Here is a 14710-nt window from a genome sequence, read left to right on the forward strand (position 1 = left end):
CATTGAAATTCTCAAATACGTACATTTTTATGAGAATAAACAGCTCACCTGTGTTCAATTTGTGAATCTCCTAGAGCAATGCAGCAGATTCTGAGGTTAGATTCAGACAAATATAGGGTCACGTTTTTCTCCATAGTTGGAACCAAATTATAAAGAGAAACTTATGTCAGTAGAATGGGCATTGAACTATCTCTGTCTATGATAATGGTGATGTTCAGAATAGGATTGGGATGTGACAACCTGAAGCGTGTCCTAATTATTAACCCACAATTAGACCTCAGCAGCAATCACTGGCAGTGGAGGTCACCCACATGGAGAAATGTCTGACTCACTGAAGCTGCACCTGGGGGTCTCTGCAGGCTCTGAGTTGTACAGGAACAGCTCCTCCCTCAGACTCAGAGTGAGGACAATCTCTGCTCTTTCTCTGGGGGAGGTGAGGGTTAGTATGAGGAAAGAACCAACCTTACTGTAATCAAGATCTCTGTTCTTAGACAGAAACCAAAGAATATGAGAAAAAACTGATCTCAGTTTAAACAGAACAATTCATCATGAGGAAGGCAATAATATGTTTGGATGCTGCACAGAATTAAGAAACAATGAATTTGGGATAAGGTTGAACATTATTTTGCAAAGTCTGTTTTTTTTTTGTTTTTTGTTTTTTTTTGATGGAGTCTCACTCTTGTTGCCCAGGCTGGAGTGTAATGGTGTGATCTTGGCTCACCACAACCTTCACCTCCCGGGTTCAAGCGATTCTCCTGCCTCAGCCTCCCCAGTAGCTGGGATTACAGGCATATGCTACCATGCCTGGCTAATTTTGTATTGTTAGTAGACATGGATTTCTCCATATTGGTCAGGCTGGTCTCGAACTCTCGACCTCAGGTGATCTGCCCGCCTTGGCCTCCCAAAGTGCTGGGATTACAGGCGTGAGCCACCGCGTCCAGACCAGACTCTGTTCTTAATTATCTATGTCATCTGAGAAAATGAAGTAAAATCATGGTTTTTATATAAAAATTCACAAACAGGGTGCTGGACCTGAGAATGCACCTCCCATCTCTCCAACATCAGGGAGCCCAATAGACCAGGCAGCCAGCTGCCGCACTGCACTCTAACACCTGTCACCTGGTGTGTGCCAAAGACACCCAAACTGGGAGCTCCTCCCAGACAATGGCTGTGCACAGCGGAAGTACTGAGGCATGGCTGCTGCTGGGACACATGGGAGATTCCTGATGGACAACTGAGCTCTGGGAGGCACCAGTGGCCTCGCTGGACTTAGCTTGGACCCAGGGTATTTAGGGAAGCTCCATCAAACTCCCACTCTTCTCCAGCACTAGTGGTGAGATTGACGTTCTGGGGTGGCAGTGTCTACAGCCTCCCTGGCCTCCTGTGCATTTTTATGCCTCCATTACTTACATCTGCCTTTGGGACAAATGAGAATGTTTCCACTTCTTATAATAAACTTTTCTAATCCAGAGACCTCAGGGATGGGCACAGAAACATAAATGTCAAGAGGCTCCCAGGGGAACTGTTGGATGCAGAGAAAGCCACAGACCCTGAAGGAAAGTAGCCCATGACGACTGTCTGCACCTGCTCTAGAGCTTCCCCTGTTTTCTGTGGGTCTTGAGTGCTCCCTTTATCCCAGCCTCTTCCCTTATCATTGCAGGAAATTCTGTGTCTGTGTTCACACTGATATCTTCTTACCTGGTGCCTCACATACAGTAATATACGGCCGTGCCCTCTGCTCTCAGACTGTTCATCTGCAAATACAGTGAGTTTTGGCACTTTCTTTGGAGACGGTGAATCTGCTCGTCACAGATTGTGCATAACATATCTGACTTCCATCATACTATATATCTACTACTCACTCCAGCCCCTTCCCTGGAGCCTGGGAAACCCAGCTCATTCAGTAGCTACTGAAGGTTAATCCAGAGGCTGCACAGGAGAGTCTCAGGGACCCCCCAGGTTGTCTTGGGTCCTCTCCAGACTCCACCAGCTGTACCTCACACTGGACACCCGTAAACTCGTAGAGATCCTGGTGAGAAACTGCCTGACATATCCACTGTTTCTCTCAAATATATTCACTCACACTCTATCTCTCTGGTTTACCTTTTAAAATAACAACTGTGAAACCCAACTCAGCCCAAACTCCATGGTGGGTCCTCTGTCTTTAGTCCTGATCACCAAACGGAAACCCCTGGGAATCCCAGGGCTGGGGCTTCTCTCCCAAACCTACGGGGTCAGGACTGGGCTGGTTTTCATCAACAAAGGGAGAAACCTATTTGCATGTCTCCTACTGTATAGCAAGCTCTGGGATGGGAATCCTGAGGAAGGGCAGGACCCAGAGCAGATAAAGTGCCCTGGGGGAGATTGGTAGTCATCTTATCACTCAGGAAAATGTCATTTTATATTATGTGATCATGCCTTGATAACTATTTAGCAGTCATCATCTTATTTCATTTCTACATATTTGCAGAATACATTTAATGCAAGTGTCAATGTTACATTTTAAGGAATTTAAATTACACACAGAACAGAGTGGCTGTACAATATGGTCAAGATCACACAGCTGGACAGAATTAGCCCCATTATCTCGGCCTGTGCCTCTGACCACTAGAGGAGACTGCTCCCCTGAGACAACTCCAGGGCAGTGTGAGACATGCCTAGTGAGGTCTGCAGGATTCCACCCCTGCCAGGACATCTCTGTTTTCTCTTAGTGTATTCTGTTGTTTACCTGAAATATATATAGAGAGAACCAGTGTTCATACATGTGTACTTTCAAAAGTCAGCGATGTTTCAAGTGTTAATAGCCATCTATTTTTTGCTCCTCCTCAACCAACATATTGTTTCTTTGTTACTGCTTTTTTAAGTACAAAATTAACAAATAATCAATTCAAATATATACTGCACAATTTGGAATATGTTAATGTATGTGTGCAACCCTTTAATCAGGGTTTCAATTAAGTCGTGTGCAATTAAGTTAACCCCTAAATCTTTCTGTCACTTCTCTGTAATTTCATCTCAACACCCCGTTACTTTCAATACCCAATTCTCACCAAATTCTCTTCTCTGTTACTTTAGAATAGTTTTACCTTCTACAGTTTATACAAATAGAAGTTTATGAAGTGCACTGTTAATACTTTAGCTACTTCCACTCAGCACAGTTATTTGTGAATGTAGCCATGACTTTATGTGAATGAGGATGCCTTGATTCTAATGCTGCATTGTACTTTACTTCATAATCTTATGTCAAATTGTTTAACATTCACCTGTAATGGATATGGATATTTGATTTGTTCTCTTAGTTTCCGGCTTTTATATAGAAATCTACTCAGTGTGGGAATGTGAAAAATGAGGAAACTATGATCTTATTCTGTCCTCATTAACAACAAACCTGAAAAACTGTGAATAAACGAAGAAGAAAAACCTGTAACATTTGTGAGTTAGTTTCACAGAGAAAGCAAGAAGACTGAAATGTGAGGAGAGAGACGCCTGCAGAGAGGACTGGGGACCACGTGGTGGTGAACCCAGGGCAGGTGCCACTGGATGGCATTGAGAGAGGAACAGGCTAACCTGGAAATATTTAGTGAGGATTTTTTTTGGATGCATGTGCTAATGGCATTAGAGTGTGAATCTACTAGTCCTTGCAGGCTTTTCCCAGGAATTTGAAAAATCCACAGTCAACTCCCTTATCTGCTGTCCTGTGGTGCTGACAGGAAGGGAAGAACAGCGAGGACTGTTGAACGCCTGGATCCACCTCCACTGTCTCCAGGGGAAATCCAATAAAACCTGTGACCTATGGGGTGTGGTGGAGTCAACAGAAACAAAAGAAAACAGAGGATTCCCAGGAAACTCCATCTAGAAGAAATCCTTAATCTGCAGGGTAAGTACAAAGGAGGAGAAGCTGAGGACACTGGAGAGAAACCATTGTGGTTGGGAAGACACTCTACCCCTGGGGGAAGAGGTACGGACAGGAAAATTTGGAAGGTCACCCTCAGAACCATGATTACTACTCAAGCATAAGACGAAGGCTGATTTGGAAGGTTGGAGAACGTCCCGATTTGTTCAAGCCTCTTCTCCACATGGTCAACTAGGTCTGCAGGAAATGACGCAGCTGCATCAGCTGCATTCTGGCCTCTGTTATGTGACAGTTTTTTGTGGATTTGCTTTCTGCTCTCTCATTATTTGTTTCCTCTCTCAACTCCTAGCTCCATTCTCCTTTTAATTCTCACTTTATTGAAGAGATTCTTACTTAGCTTAGAACATTAAAATCTATGGAAGTAATTTTCATCTCAAACCTACCAAATCTAATGAGCTCTCTCCAGGGTTGCCCATCTGTTTTTTTCTTCCTTTCCTATGGGGTATGGCCCTTGTTTCTACCTGAGTCCAGCTCTTATTTTCATATGCATGAGGAGTCCAACCATCACACACCCAGGGACATCTTGGAGGAACGGACTCTACCATCTGTCTCCTCAGCCGTCATGTGCACAGTGGCCACTCTGTCAGCTGCTGTATGTGCTTTAGGGCTTTCCGTTTAAAAATGTCTTTCTCTAGCCCCCCAAACAAAATTCCTGGACCTTAAATACTTTCAAGATCCCTTTGTTGTTAATATTGTTTTATTCTGTTAAAATCCACTGGGAACCTCAGTGACAATAGAGGTGACCAACCTACCCATCCCATTGTCTGACTTCTGCCTGACGGACCCACCCATGAGCTTTACTCCACTGCTCTGCAGCTGATGGGACCATCCGGACCTTTGTTAATAAGAGGTGTGTAATTTATTAGAGAATGACTGAGATCAGCATGTGCCTGAGTGCCTCAGAACACAGGTGTGGTCCTGCAGTAGAGTCTGTGTAACTGAAATCACATGTGTGTATAGCTCGTGGCCTCAGCCCAGAAGCTGATGCCAGCTTCTGGCCATTCCTGGGTAGCCCGATGAGGGGTGTCCAGAGAAGGATGGATGCAGGATATGGGTTTTAGAAAGTGATGTGGTGGTGTTGGGGGCATTGTCAGCCAAATTTCACTGAAAGTCTATTCTGCTCTTTGTACTTGGGGAAAACTGGAAAGAAGGGAATAAAACTCAGACCCCCTGTAGCTCCTCATTTAGGAAGAGATTCAGTGCAAATTTAGAAAGTTGAAGGAATAGACTATACTTTCAGGGATCATTTCTATAGTTCATTCGAGGAGGTTGAAGAAAAACAGTGATGTCGATGTGGTTTTCTTTGACATACTTAGGAGACAGCAGAAGATGGTCAGTGGTCAGTCTCCATCCAGGTGGTACTCACTGTCCATTTGTTATGTCCAAATAAAAGATAAAAGACAACTTTTGTGGCACAGACACCAGGGTTGGTTTCAGAGACCTTTCCCCCCAAAATGGCCAATGGTGGCTCACACCTGTAATCCCAGCACTTTGGGAGGTGAGGCGGGAGGATCACGAGGTCAGGAGATCGAGACCATCCTTGCTAACATGGTGAAACCCCATCTCTACTAAAAATACAAAAAATTAGCCAGGGTTGGTGGCGGGCGCCTGTAGTCCCAGGTACTTGGGAGGCTGAGGAAGGAGAATCACTTGAACCCTGGAGGCGGAGGTTGTAGTGAGCTGAGATCGTGCCACTGCACTCCAGCCTGGTGACAGAGCGAGACTCTGTCTCAAAGAAAAAAAAGAAAGAAAGAAAGAAAAAAGAAAAACAATGGCCAACAGGGCCTTGACACATTTTTTTATAAGAGTTACTATTTTTGCCTACTTTATATGGAAATCTGAGATGTGCCCAGCCTCAGGGGGCTGCTTCTCCTTCTAGGAGTCAGAGCTAACAGGGTTATGTAGTATTAGTCTGTGTGGGTCTTCACAAGAAGACAACAGGAGTGGGTGGCATAAACAACAAATACTGACTTTCTCACAATTCTGCAGTCTGAATGTAGAAGATCAAGGTGCTGGCAGGGCTGGTTCTTGGTGCGGCTTCTTCCTGGCTTGCACAGGGCCACCTTCTAGTGCACTATGTCTCCACGTGGCCTCCTTTCTATGTGCACGTGAAAAGTGAGAGGTCTCTGGTGTCTCTTCCTCTTCTTATAAAGACAACATGTCTATTGCTTTAGGGTCTCACACGTATGACCACATTTAACCGTAATTATATACTTAAAATTCCAATATAGATCCACTGGATTTAAGATTTCAGCATATGAATTTCAAAGACGGCACAATTCAATTGACGACACAAATCAAGAGATGGTGAGAAGCATTAGAACTTTTTTTTTAATCAAGAAGGAAAAAAGGGGCCATTCAGGAACTCGTAGGAAAGTTCCTAGTATTGGTGATACTTCGACTGTAAGAGGAAAATTTGTCTTCTTCCTTTTTTTTTTTCTTTTAGACGGAGTTTTGCTCTTGTTGCCCAGGCTGGAGTGCAATGGCACGATCTCGGCTCACAGCAACCTCCGCCCCCCAGGTTCAAGCCATTCTCCTGCCTCAGCCTCCGGAGTAGCTGGGATTACAGGCATGCGCCACCACGCCTGGCTAATTTTGTATTTTTAGTAGAGACGGGGTTTCTCCATGTTGGTCAGGCTGGTCTCGAACTCCGGACCTCAGGTGATGCACCCGCCTCGGCCTCCCAAAGTGCGGGGATTACAGGCATACACCACCGCACCAGGCTTGTCGTCCTCCTTTCTTGCCTGCCACAAGGATGTGAGGAAGCAGAACCACAGATAATAAAGAAAGAGGAGCCCTGGAGACAGCTGAGGTGCTGGGGAGGAGGGAGACCACTGAGCTGATGAGGAAGCCCCACCCTCCCTGCACCTGCTCTTGACCTGGCCTCGTGCTCTGTGGGCCCCGCGCTCCCCCTGCTGGCCCTGAGCAGCACCTGCGCCCGCCCCCTCCGCCTCCCTGCAGGGAGGTTTGTGTCTGGGCTCACACTCACCTCCCCTCACTGTGCCTCTCGCACAGTAATACACGGCCGTGTCCGCGGCGGTCACAGAGCTCAGCTTCAGGGAGAACTGGTTCTTGGACGTGTCTACTGACATGGTGACTCGACTCTTGAGGGATGGGTTGTAGTAGCTCCTCCCACTATAATAGATGTATCCAATCCATTCCAGCCCCTTCCCTGGGGACTGGCGGACCCAGCTCCACCAGTTACCACTGCTGATGGAGTCACCAGAGACAGCGCAGGTGAGGGACAGGGCCTCCGAAGGCTTCACCAGTCCTGGGCCCCACTCCTGCAGCTGCACCTGGGACAGGACCCCTGTGAACACAGAGACCCACTGTGAGCCCTGGGCTCAGATGCAGCCTCCCATATCTTCATATCTGCATCCTGGAGACACTCACTTCTGGGAGCTGCCACCAGGGGGAGGAAGAACCACAGGTCTTTCATGTTCTTTTCACACGAGGTCCATGACTCTCAGAAAGCATTTCCCATGTAAGCAGAACGCTGAATTTAAGGAAATGTGTGGTGGTTTCCTGTGGGCGCTTAAGTGAGGATTTGCATGTGGGTGGTGCCTTTGTATGGAGAGATGAAAAGGGATGAGGGAGGCCGCAGTCTTTCGGGTTCACCCTGGGAGGAGGATGCTGGCTGTGCCCTCTGAGAACTCAGTTCTCTACCTGTGGCCTCCCCTCACCAAGCACAGAGTCTTCATCCAGATAGGAAATGTGTTGAAGGAGCTGTTCTGGGAGATGAGTGTGATCATGGATCAAGGACAGATTTTGGAACAGGGTCAATATTGTTCTACCCTTAAAGACTCATGTAAAACCATCCACACACCCAAGTCATTCGAATTGTCATTTACACCTTCAGACACATTGAAACAGCAGCTGAGTGTAATAATCTCAGTGAGTTCAGACAAACCTGGATGCATCCAATGTTTATCGTAGTTCTGAATATCCATCGTAGATATCTTACCATATGTAAGAAATGGTGCATGACCATTTCTTACATAATGGGAGTTGACTGTAAAAGTAGCATGAAGATGTGTAAATATAATGCCTTGGTAGATAAACTGCTGAATTAACAAAGCCTAGAGCCAATTATATTCTGGCATCTTGTTATTTAGTTGTGAATTTATTTTCAGTTGGTTAGTTCAATTTCCCAAAATTCAATTTCTGCTAAAAGTCACATACAATAATCTTGACATATTAAAATGAAAAAAAACTAATTTGAAAATGAACCCAGCTTCCAGAAGTGAGAATTACTTTGTGGTGAATGGTAAGAAGGGTGGAGACACAGCTGAATACCAAGATTGTGTTCACAATTGTTTTAATTAGGGGAACTTCTATACATCCCTTCTATTTATTAGAAACTCCCATTGAGAACCTTGAACTAACATAATTTGTTGATAGATTACACAAAAACAATGAAGCTGAAGGTTATTAAGCAGGAATTGCTATTACAAAATTAGCTTTCCTTTAGAACATATTCCTCTACCTGATGTGAAATTATCCCAGGTGCACTGATGAGAGCTTGTCAGTTAAGCAAAGAGCAGGAAATGGGCTCACATGTGTCTGGAGCAGGGCATGGCTTTGGGATGCTTTGCTAACAAAGTGGCTTCTCACGTCTTCTGGAAAACCCATTAAAATAGGCAAGTTAAGGATCTCTTAGGAGCACCCGTCTATTCCACATTCTTGGCTAATATAAAGGTGGATGTCGATGCAAAATGAGATAAGATGGAAGTTAAGGAAACTGCTGCATCACTGCCTCAGCTCAGCACAGCTGCCTCCTACATGAGGATTTCTGACACTCTCAGGATGTGGGTTTCCACATGGTGTATCTCGCACAGTAATACATGGCCGTATCCTCAGCCTTTAGGCTGCTGATCTGCAGATATGCCGTGCTGACAGAGGTGTCCATGGAGAAGACAAACCGTCCTGTGAAGCCCTGGGCGTATGTTGGGTTCCCAGTGTAGGTGTTGAACCATCCCATCCACTCAAGCCCTTGTCCAGGGGCCTGTCGCACCCAATTCATACCATAGCTAGTGAAGCTGTAACCAGAAGCCTTGCAGGAGACCTTCACTGAGGCCCCAGGCTGCTTCACCTCATGACCAGACTGCACCAACTGCACCTGGGAGTAGGTACCTGTGGAGTGGACACAGGAGTGGGTGAAGACTCACATGACTGGCCTGGTTTCTGCCTCAACCCTGGGACTGGGGAGCCCCTTACCTGTTGCTGCTGCCACCAAGAAGAGGATGCTCCAGGTCCAGACCATGGTGAGGAGCTGTGCTCTAGGGGATTCTCCCAAGGAGGGATGTGGTTGTTGGGTGATGCTTTCAGGGTACAGAGATACTATATTCCCCTCAGTTATTTGCATATTCATGAAGGATGCTATTTAATAGCCCAATTCCTGACCCAGTATGAGAAAGAGAAAATCCATGACACACGGACGACACAATTGTAGGAGCTGAGGGTTCGAGTCGTAATCCTGTTAGAGGCCATGCATCCCCTACACATCCCTGAACTCTGTGTTGATAGAGCTTCCTCCACTGGGGAACAACTCCCCCAGGACAGCACCTCACTTTGAACCCACATTTGAATGTCTCAGGGGCAACGTGAACCATTTCTAGACCTTAATATGTGAATGCGTTATTTTGGGAATGAGTGTGTCTCTCCAAAAATTGCACTTATTTATAAGTAAGAAGTTCTTCCTGACCTCCAGCTGCTTACTATTAAGATAACTAAGAGAGTTTGAAATCGCCATTATAAAAGTGGTTCTCATTACAACATCCAGTTTGATAAATGCTCACAATTGAAAAGGATATTTATACAAACATCAGCAGTCCTTGTGAAATACTTATTTTAGATATTTTTAAAGGAAGTCCCAGGCCCTGAGAGGAACCCCTCCCCAGCCTCGTGTACACCTGTTCTGGGGCGGAAGACTGTGCTCGGTGTGTCCTGAGCGCCCCCTGCAGCCCAGCCCCCACCCTGCAGGGAGGTTTCTATCTGAGCTGACAGAGTATATTCCTACCAGTGTCTCTAGCCCAGTATAAAGTGGCTGTGCCCTGGCTCAGAATTCCGCTTTATTTACACCATATGCTTCTCACACCATCTTTTGAAATAGTGAATCAGCCTTAGGAAACCCAGCGAACTCTGCAGGGAGACCCCAAGAAAAGATCTCATGCATCACCAGGGAGCCCTTTCCTGGAGCTCGAGAGGCACTGAATCATTGGACACAAGGTGAACCCAAACACTCTTCAGGGGTTTGGGGGGACTCTTATTTCCTTTAGGGTTCTGCAGTTGATTATTGTACCTGATAATACCTGTAGGCGCAGGTGCATGTGGATGGAAGCCCAATCCAACTCTACTATTCAACTCAGACACACACACACACACACTGTGGCTAATTTTTACATTAGTGGGCCCCATGTTTGCCCTTTTTTCTGGTATTCTTCTCATGAAAAGCACTCCCTACACTGGAACTAAGAGTGAATATGTGTCTACTTTCTGCAAACAGAATTAAAGAAAACAGAATACAAGTGGACTCTTGGGAAGTGCATGCACATTGAATTCATCTGGTCTCACTGTGGAACCCTGCAGATGCCCCATGAAAAGTAAATTTGAGACAAATGAGGGTGAAATAATTTCATTGGTGCTGAAGTTGCTGTTGTCAGAGGCTTCAAATTGCTCTATTTTCCTAAACCTTTTTTCTCCTATTTTCCTCCTCAGATAGAGTTTGCGAATTGCCACACTCTCATATTTAGTCCCTATTGACTAAACTGGTGAGACGTAATGTGTGGAACACGGAAGCATTACATGTTTTTACAGTTGAATTTTAATCCTGTAGATGTCTTCTTTCTCTGGTCTGTGATCTATAAAGGAAGTCTCCAGAAGTGAAGCTGATTTTTGCTCTTTTCTGGCTGGAACATCACAGGAAAATTTTCTTAAATGTACTCCTATTGGCTAATGTTACCCATTTTCATGAAAAGAAGGCTGCTGGTATGGGCTTGTAATGGCAATGGATTACCTTTCCTCACATAGATACAGTTCTAAAAATGCTCTTCCCCTGGTTTGTCTGTCTGAAGAAGGTCTGGGTGTATTTATCAGAGATTTGGTCTCCTGATAATAGAGGCATGAAGGGATCTATGTGGATTCTCACCCTGAGAACCTGGAGGTTCCTGGAGGAAGGGAGATAGAGTATGGGGGGTGGAGCTCCCAGGATCCCTCACCCTCACGCTAGTCCAGACATACCCTTTATGTTTATTTAGTTCAGATTTTCATATCACAAACCACACAGTCAGGCTCATTTAAATTATCCATACTCAGTCCATATTGGAGCAGCAGCTGAGTATAATAATTGCATTAAACTCAGACAAATCTGGGCCCAATCCAACTTTTACTGAATCTCAGAGCAACTTTACTGACTCCCTTAACTTGGAGATTATTTCTTCCCTGAAAGAACTGTAAGGGTTGCTGTGGAGTCTCTGTAGGGTTGGGTTTTTTTGCATCAGCCTGTCATGCAGGGTGTTCTGAATGATGTAGGCCTTTACACTTAAATGGTAATTATTCCCAGTGATGTGGAAATGGCAGAAAGCCCTCAATTCTGTTTCCTTCTTTTGTTCACCTGAGTGTCTACAAAAATCCCATGAACCTCAGGACTCTCTCCTTCATGGATGACTCTGAAGATTATCAATCTATTCAGTGCCACAGACACAGGGAGCTAATGGAGGATTCTCAGTTCACTGATATTTTGGGCCAGTAAAATAGGACACATCTGAGAATGAACCACTTTTGTCAATGCCAATCAATATCAAATTCAACAGTCACGATTTTCAGTAAATTGGGGTGTAAAATTTTCATGATTCTTGACAATGAGGTCTCAAACTTGATGGTTTGCAGGAGAAACAAGCTAATTATGGTTAAACAGGAGCTTCTATACCTGGGAAGTTAGTCTTTTAAACAAAAGCACCTGAGTGGTGGTTTCCTGAGATCTTGTGAAAATTTATCTATTGGAGAAAAACATCAGGAAAACTGGTCTCAAATAATTGACAGAAGCCTTATAAGAAATTTTTAACAACACAGCCATGAAACACTACTTAGTAGATTTTTTGGTTCATGTCTTACAACTCAAGAAGCAATTAAGAAATCTACACAATTGGAAGCTTACTCCAACAGAGATAATTTTTCCCTTCTTGAAAAATAAACCAGTATTCATACAGAGACACTTCCCATGAGGTCTACAACTTACACAGGTTTCTGTAACCTGAAGAAGTTTTCCTAAGAGGATTATCCTCTAGACATCTATGTATGCAAAAATACATTGTGTATATATGTGTATGAGTAATCTGTATAAGCCCTTGGCATACTAAACTTATGTAAATGTGACAATTTTATCACTTACTGTGCTCTCACACTTTACTGGTTTCGAAAGTTCATCACCCTTCTGATGGAGCAATAGCTGCCTTTGATAATATGCTGTTGCTTCAAGTGAACACATTCTAGATCCTCACTTGACTTCATGGTTTCATATTTAGCATTGGTGTGTCTTTGACTGAAAACCCAACATTTTCATCCAACAGATTCTCTTCTTATGAGATCATTCTGAACACTGCCAATAACCTCCATCATGCATACTTTCAACCTTTTGCTTTTAAGGGAATAAGGGTGCAAATTCATCATTGCTTTAAGGTGAAAAACTTTCTTGGACTTCCATCATATTCATTAGAAACTCTCATGAAGAACCATAATCAAACATTATTTGTTTATAAATCATACCTCAAAGCTGAAACTGTTTCTCGTAATGGCTACACCATTCTATATTTCCACAATTATTGAAAGCAGTATAAATGCTCCTAAATTAATTAAAACTGGAAATACATGATCAGAAATTCTGCTTCTAGAAATATACCCAAAGGAATTAAAATTACCACCTTGTAAAGATATCTGCATCCTATATTTATTGAAACACTATTAATCACAGCCAAGATATGGAAACAATCTGAGTGTCAGTAGATAGACAAATAGATAAAGACAATGTGGTGTGTATACACAATAGAAAACTAATCTTATAAAAGAAGAAGATGTTGCCATTTGCCACAAGATGGATTGAATCCATAACCACTAACAGGGCACACCATTCATTATAGTTCCTCCCTAGGGAATGGCAGATCCTTATTCAGTAGTAACCACTGGCTGTGATGGGAAGTAAATTTTATGTACTGTTGAATTTTTCAGCATAACACATCAATGTCTTAAAATATTCTGCTGTGTCTGCATGTGATAAAGTGGAGTCTAATATTAGCGGTAAAATTTAAAGTGCACTAGCCTTCTGGACACCAAGTCATAGGATGATTATGACTCTGTCCTTTAGGGTGTGGACCATAGGTCATACATACTAGTTGAAGTACTTTTGGGAAAAGAGGTTCCGGGGTATAATTTCTTGAACTGGCCAGAGAATGCACAGGTGAGGCAGAGGGTCAGTGAGGGCACTTCCAGTCTAGGGCTGACTCTGGTAGCTGCTCCTAGGACAGGGCACTTAGAGATATAGAGGCTCAGTCCCTGTTAGACTCAGTACCTGTCAGTCACTTGCAGCCACAACCATTTCTATAGGTCGTGTCTGACATCGAAAACACTCAACTTGAGAGCAGGAGAAGTTGGAAATTCCATTCCCAATGTTGATTCTATCTGAGAGCTTGAAGAAAAATCTAAATTGGCACAGCTTTGTCTTTACAAGAGAGAGAGAGACTGAGGTCAGACTCCCTTGTGTTTGAAAGTCTTATTGTTGTCTTTTTTTCTGGCTGAATTGAAGCACTGCCTTGCCAAAAACTACAGCCATTACAGTTGATGAAATCTTCTTGATATTGATATTTCAACTTGTGACATATAAATTTCTATATCAATTGACTCATGCAAATCTCAGGAGAATAATTACAAAATAACTCTCTAATTCATGAGTGTTACTCTAATACTATGCTGTCCTTACTGCCAACAATCTTCTGGAAAGGTTGAAGAAGAAATAATAGTAAATTTAATTTTTAAATTAAAATTATCAAAACTTTCAGAAACCCATGAACTGCCTTTGTCAAAGGTACTGCCACTAGTGCGTATGACCTCTGGTCCACTCCTTCAGGGACACAGCCATAATAACCCTATGATTTAATATCTGAAGGTCCATGGATTACTTATTTTACCACCTGTATTAGACTCTGCTATGTCACATGCAGACACAACATATTTTAAGAGATTGATATTTACTGTATTAGTCTGTTTTCATGCTGCTAATAACACAGACCCTAGACTGTGTAATTTAAAGAGGAAAAAGTTTAACGGACTTACAGTTTCACATGGCTTTGGAGGCCTCAACATCATGGCAGAAGGCAAGGAGAAGCAAGTCGTATCTTACATGGGGATAGCAGCAAGCAAAGAGAGAGCTTGTGCAGGGAAACTCCCATTTTTAAAACCATCAGATATCACGACACTCACCCAGTATCAAAAGAACAGCACAAGGAAGAACTGCCTCCATGATTCAATCACCTCCCGCTGGGTTCCTCCCATGACACATGGAAACTGTGGGAGATAAAATTCAAGATGAGATTTGAGCTGGGACACAGCCAAACCACATGATTCCACCCCTGGCCCCTCTCAAATCTCATGTCCCAAAGTCTTAACTCATTTGAGCCTTAATTCAAAAGTCCACAGTCCAAGGTTTCAACTGACACAAGGCAAGTCCCTTCCATCTATGAGTCTGTAAAATCAAAAACAAGTCAGCAACCTCCTAGATACAACGGGGGTACAGGCATTGTGTAAATA

General features: G+C 43.7%; 2 gene segments (V, D, J or C); both read right to left on the minus strand.

Moving 5' to 3' along the window:
- Positions 1-5003: 5003 nt before the first annotated feature.
- On the minus strand, positions 5004-7352 carry LOC115930562 (immunoglobulin heavy variable 4-28-like). The segment is given in 4 exon segments: positions 5004-5053; positions 6633-6740; positions 6921-7223; positions 7307-7352. Coding segments are annotated over 4 exon segments (507 nt in total).
- Positions 7353-8714: 1362 nt separating this feature from the next.
- Positions 8715-9176, minus strand: LOC115930573 (probable non-functional immunoglobulin heavy variable 7-81). The segment is given in 2 exon segments: positions 8715-9046; positions 9131-9176. Coding segments are annotated over 2 exon segments (378 nt in total).
- Between the last annotated feature and the right edge of the window lie 5534 nt (positions 9177-14710).

Source organism: Gorilla gorilla, chromosome 15 (assembly GCF_029281585.2).
Source record: "Gorilla gorilla gorilla isolate KB3781 chromosome 15, NHGRI_mGorGor1-v2.1_pri, whole genome shotgun sequence".
In the NCBI taxonomy this organism is placed as follows: domain Eukaryota; kingdom Metazoa; phylum Chordata; class Mammalia; order Primates; family Hominidae; genus Gorilla; species Gorilla gorilla.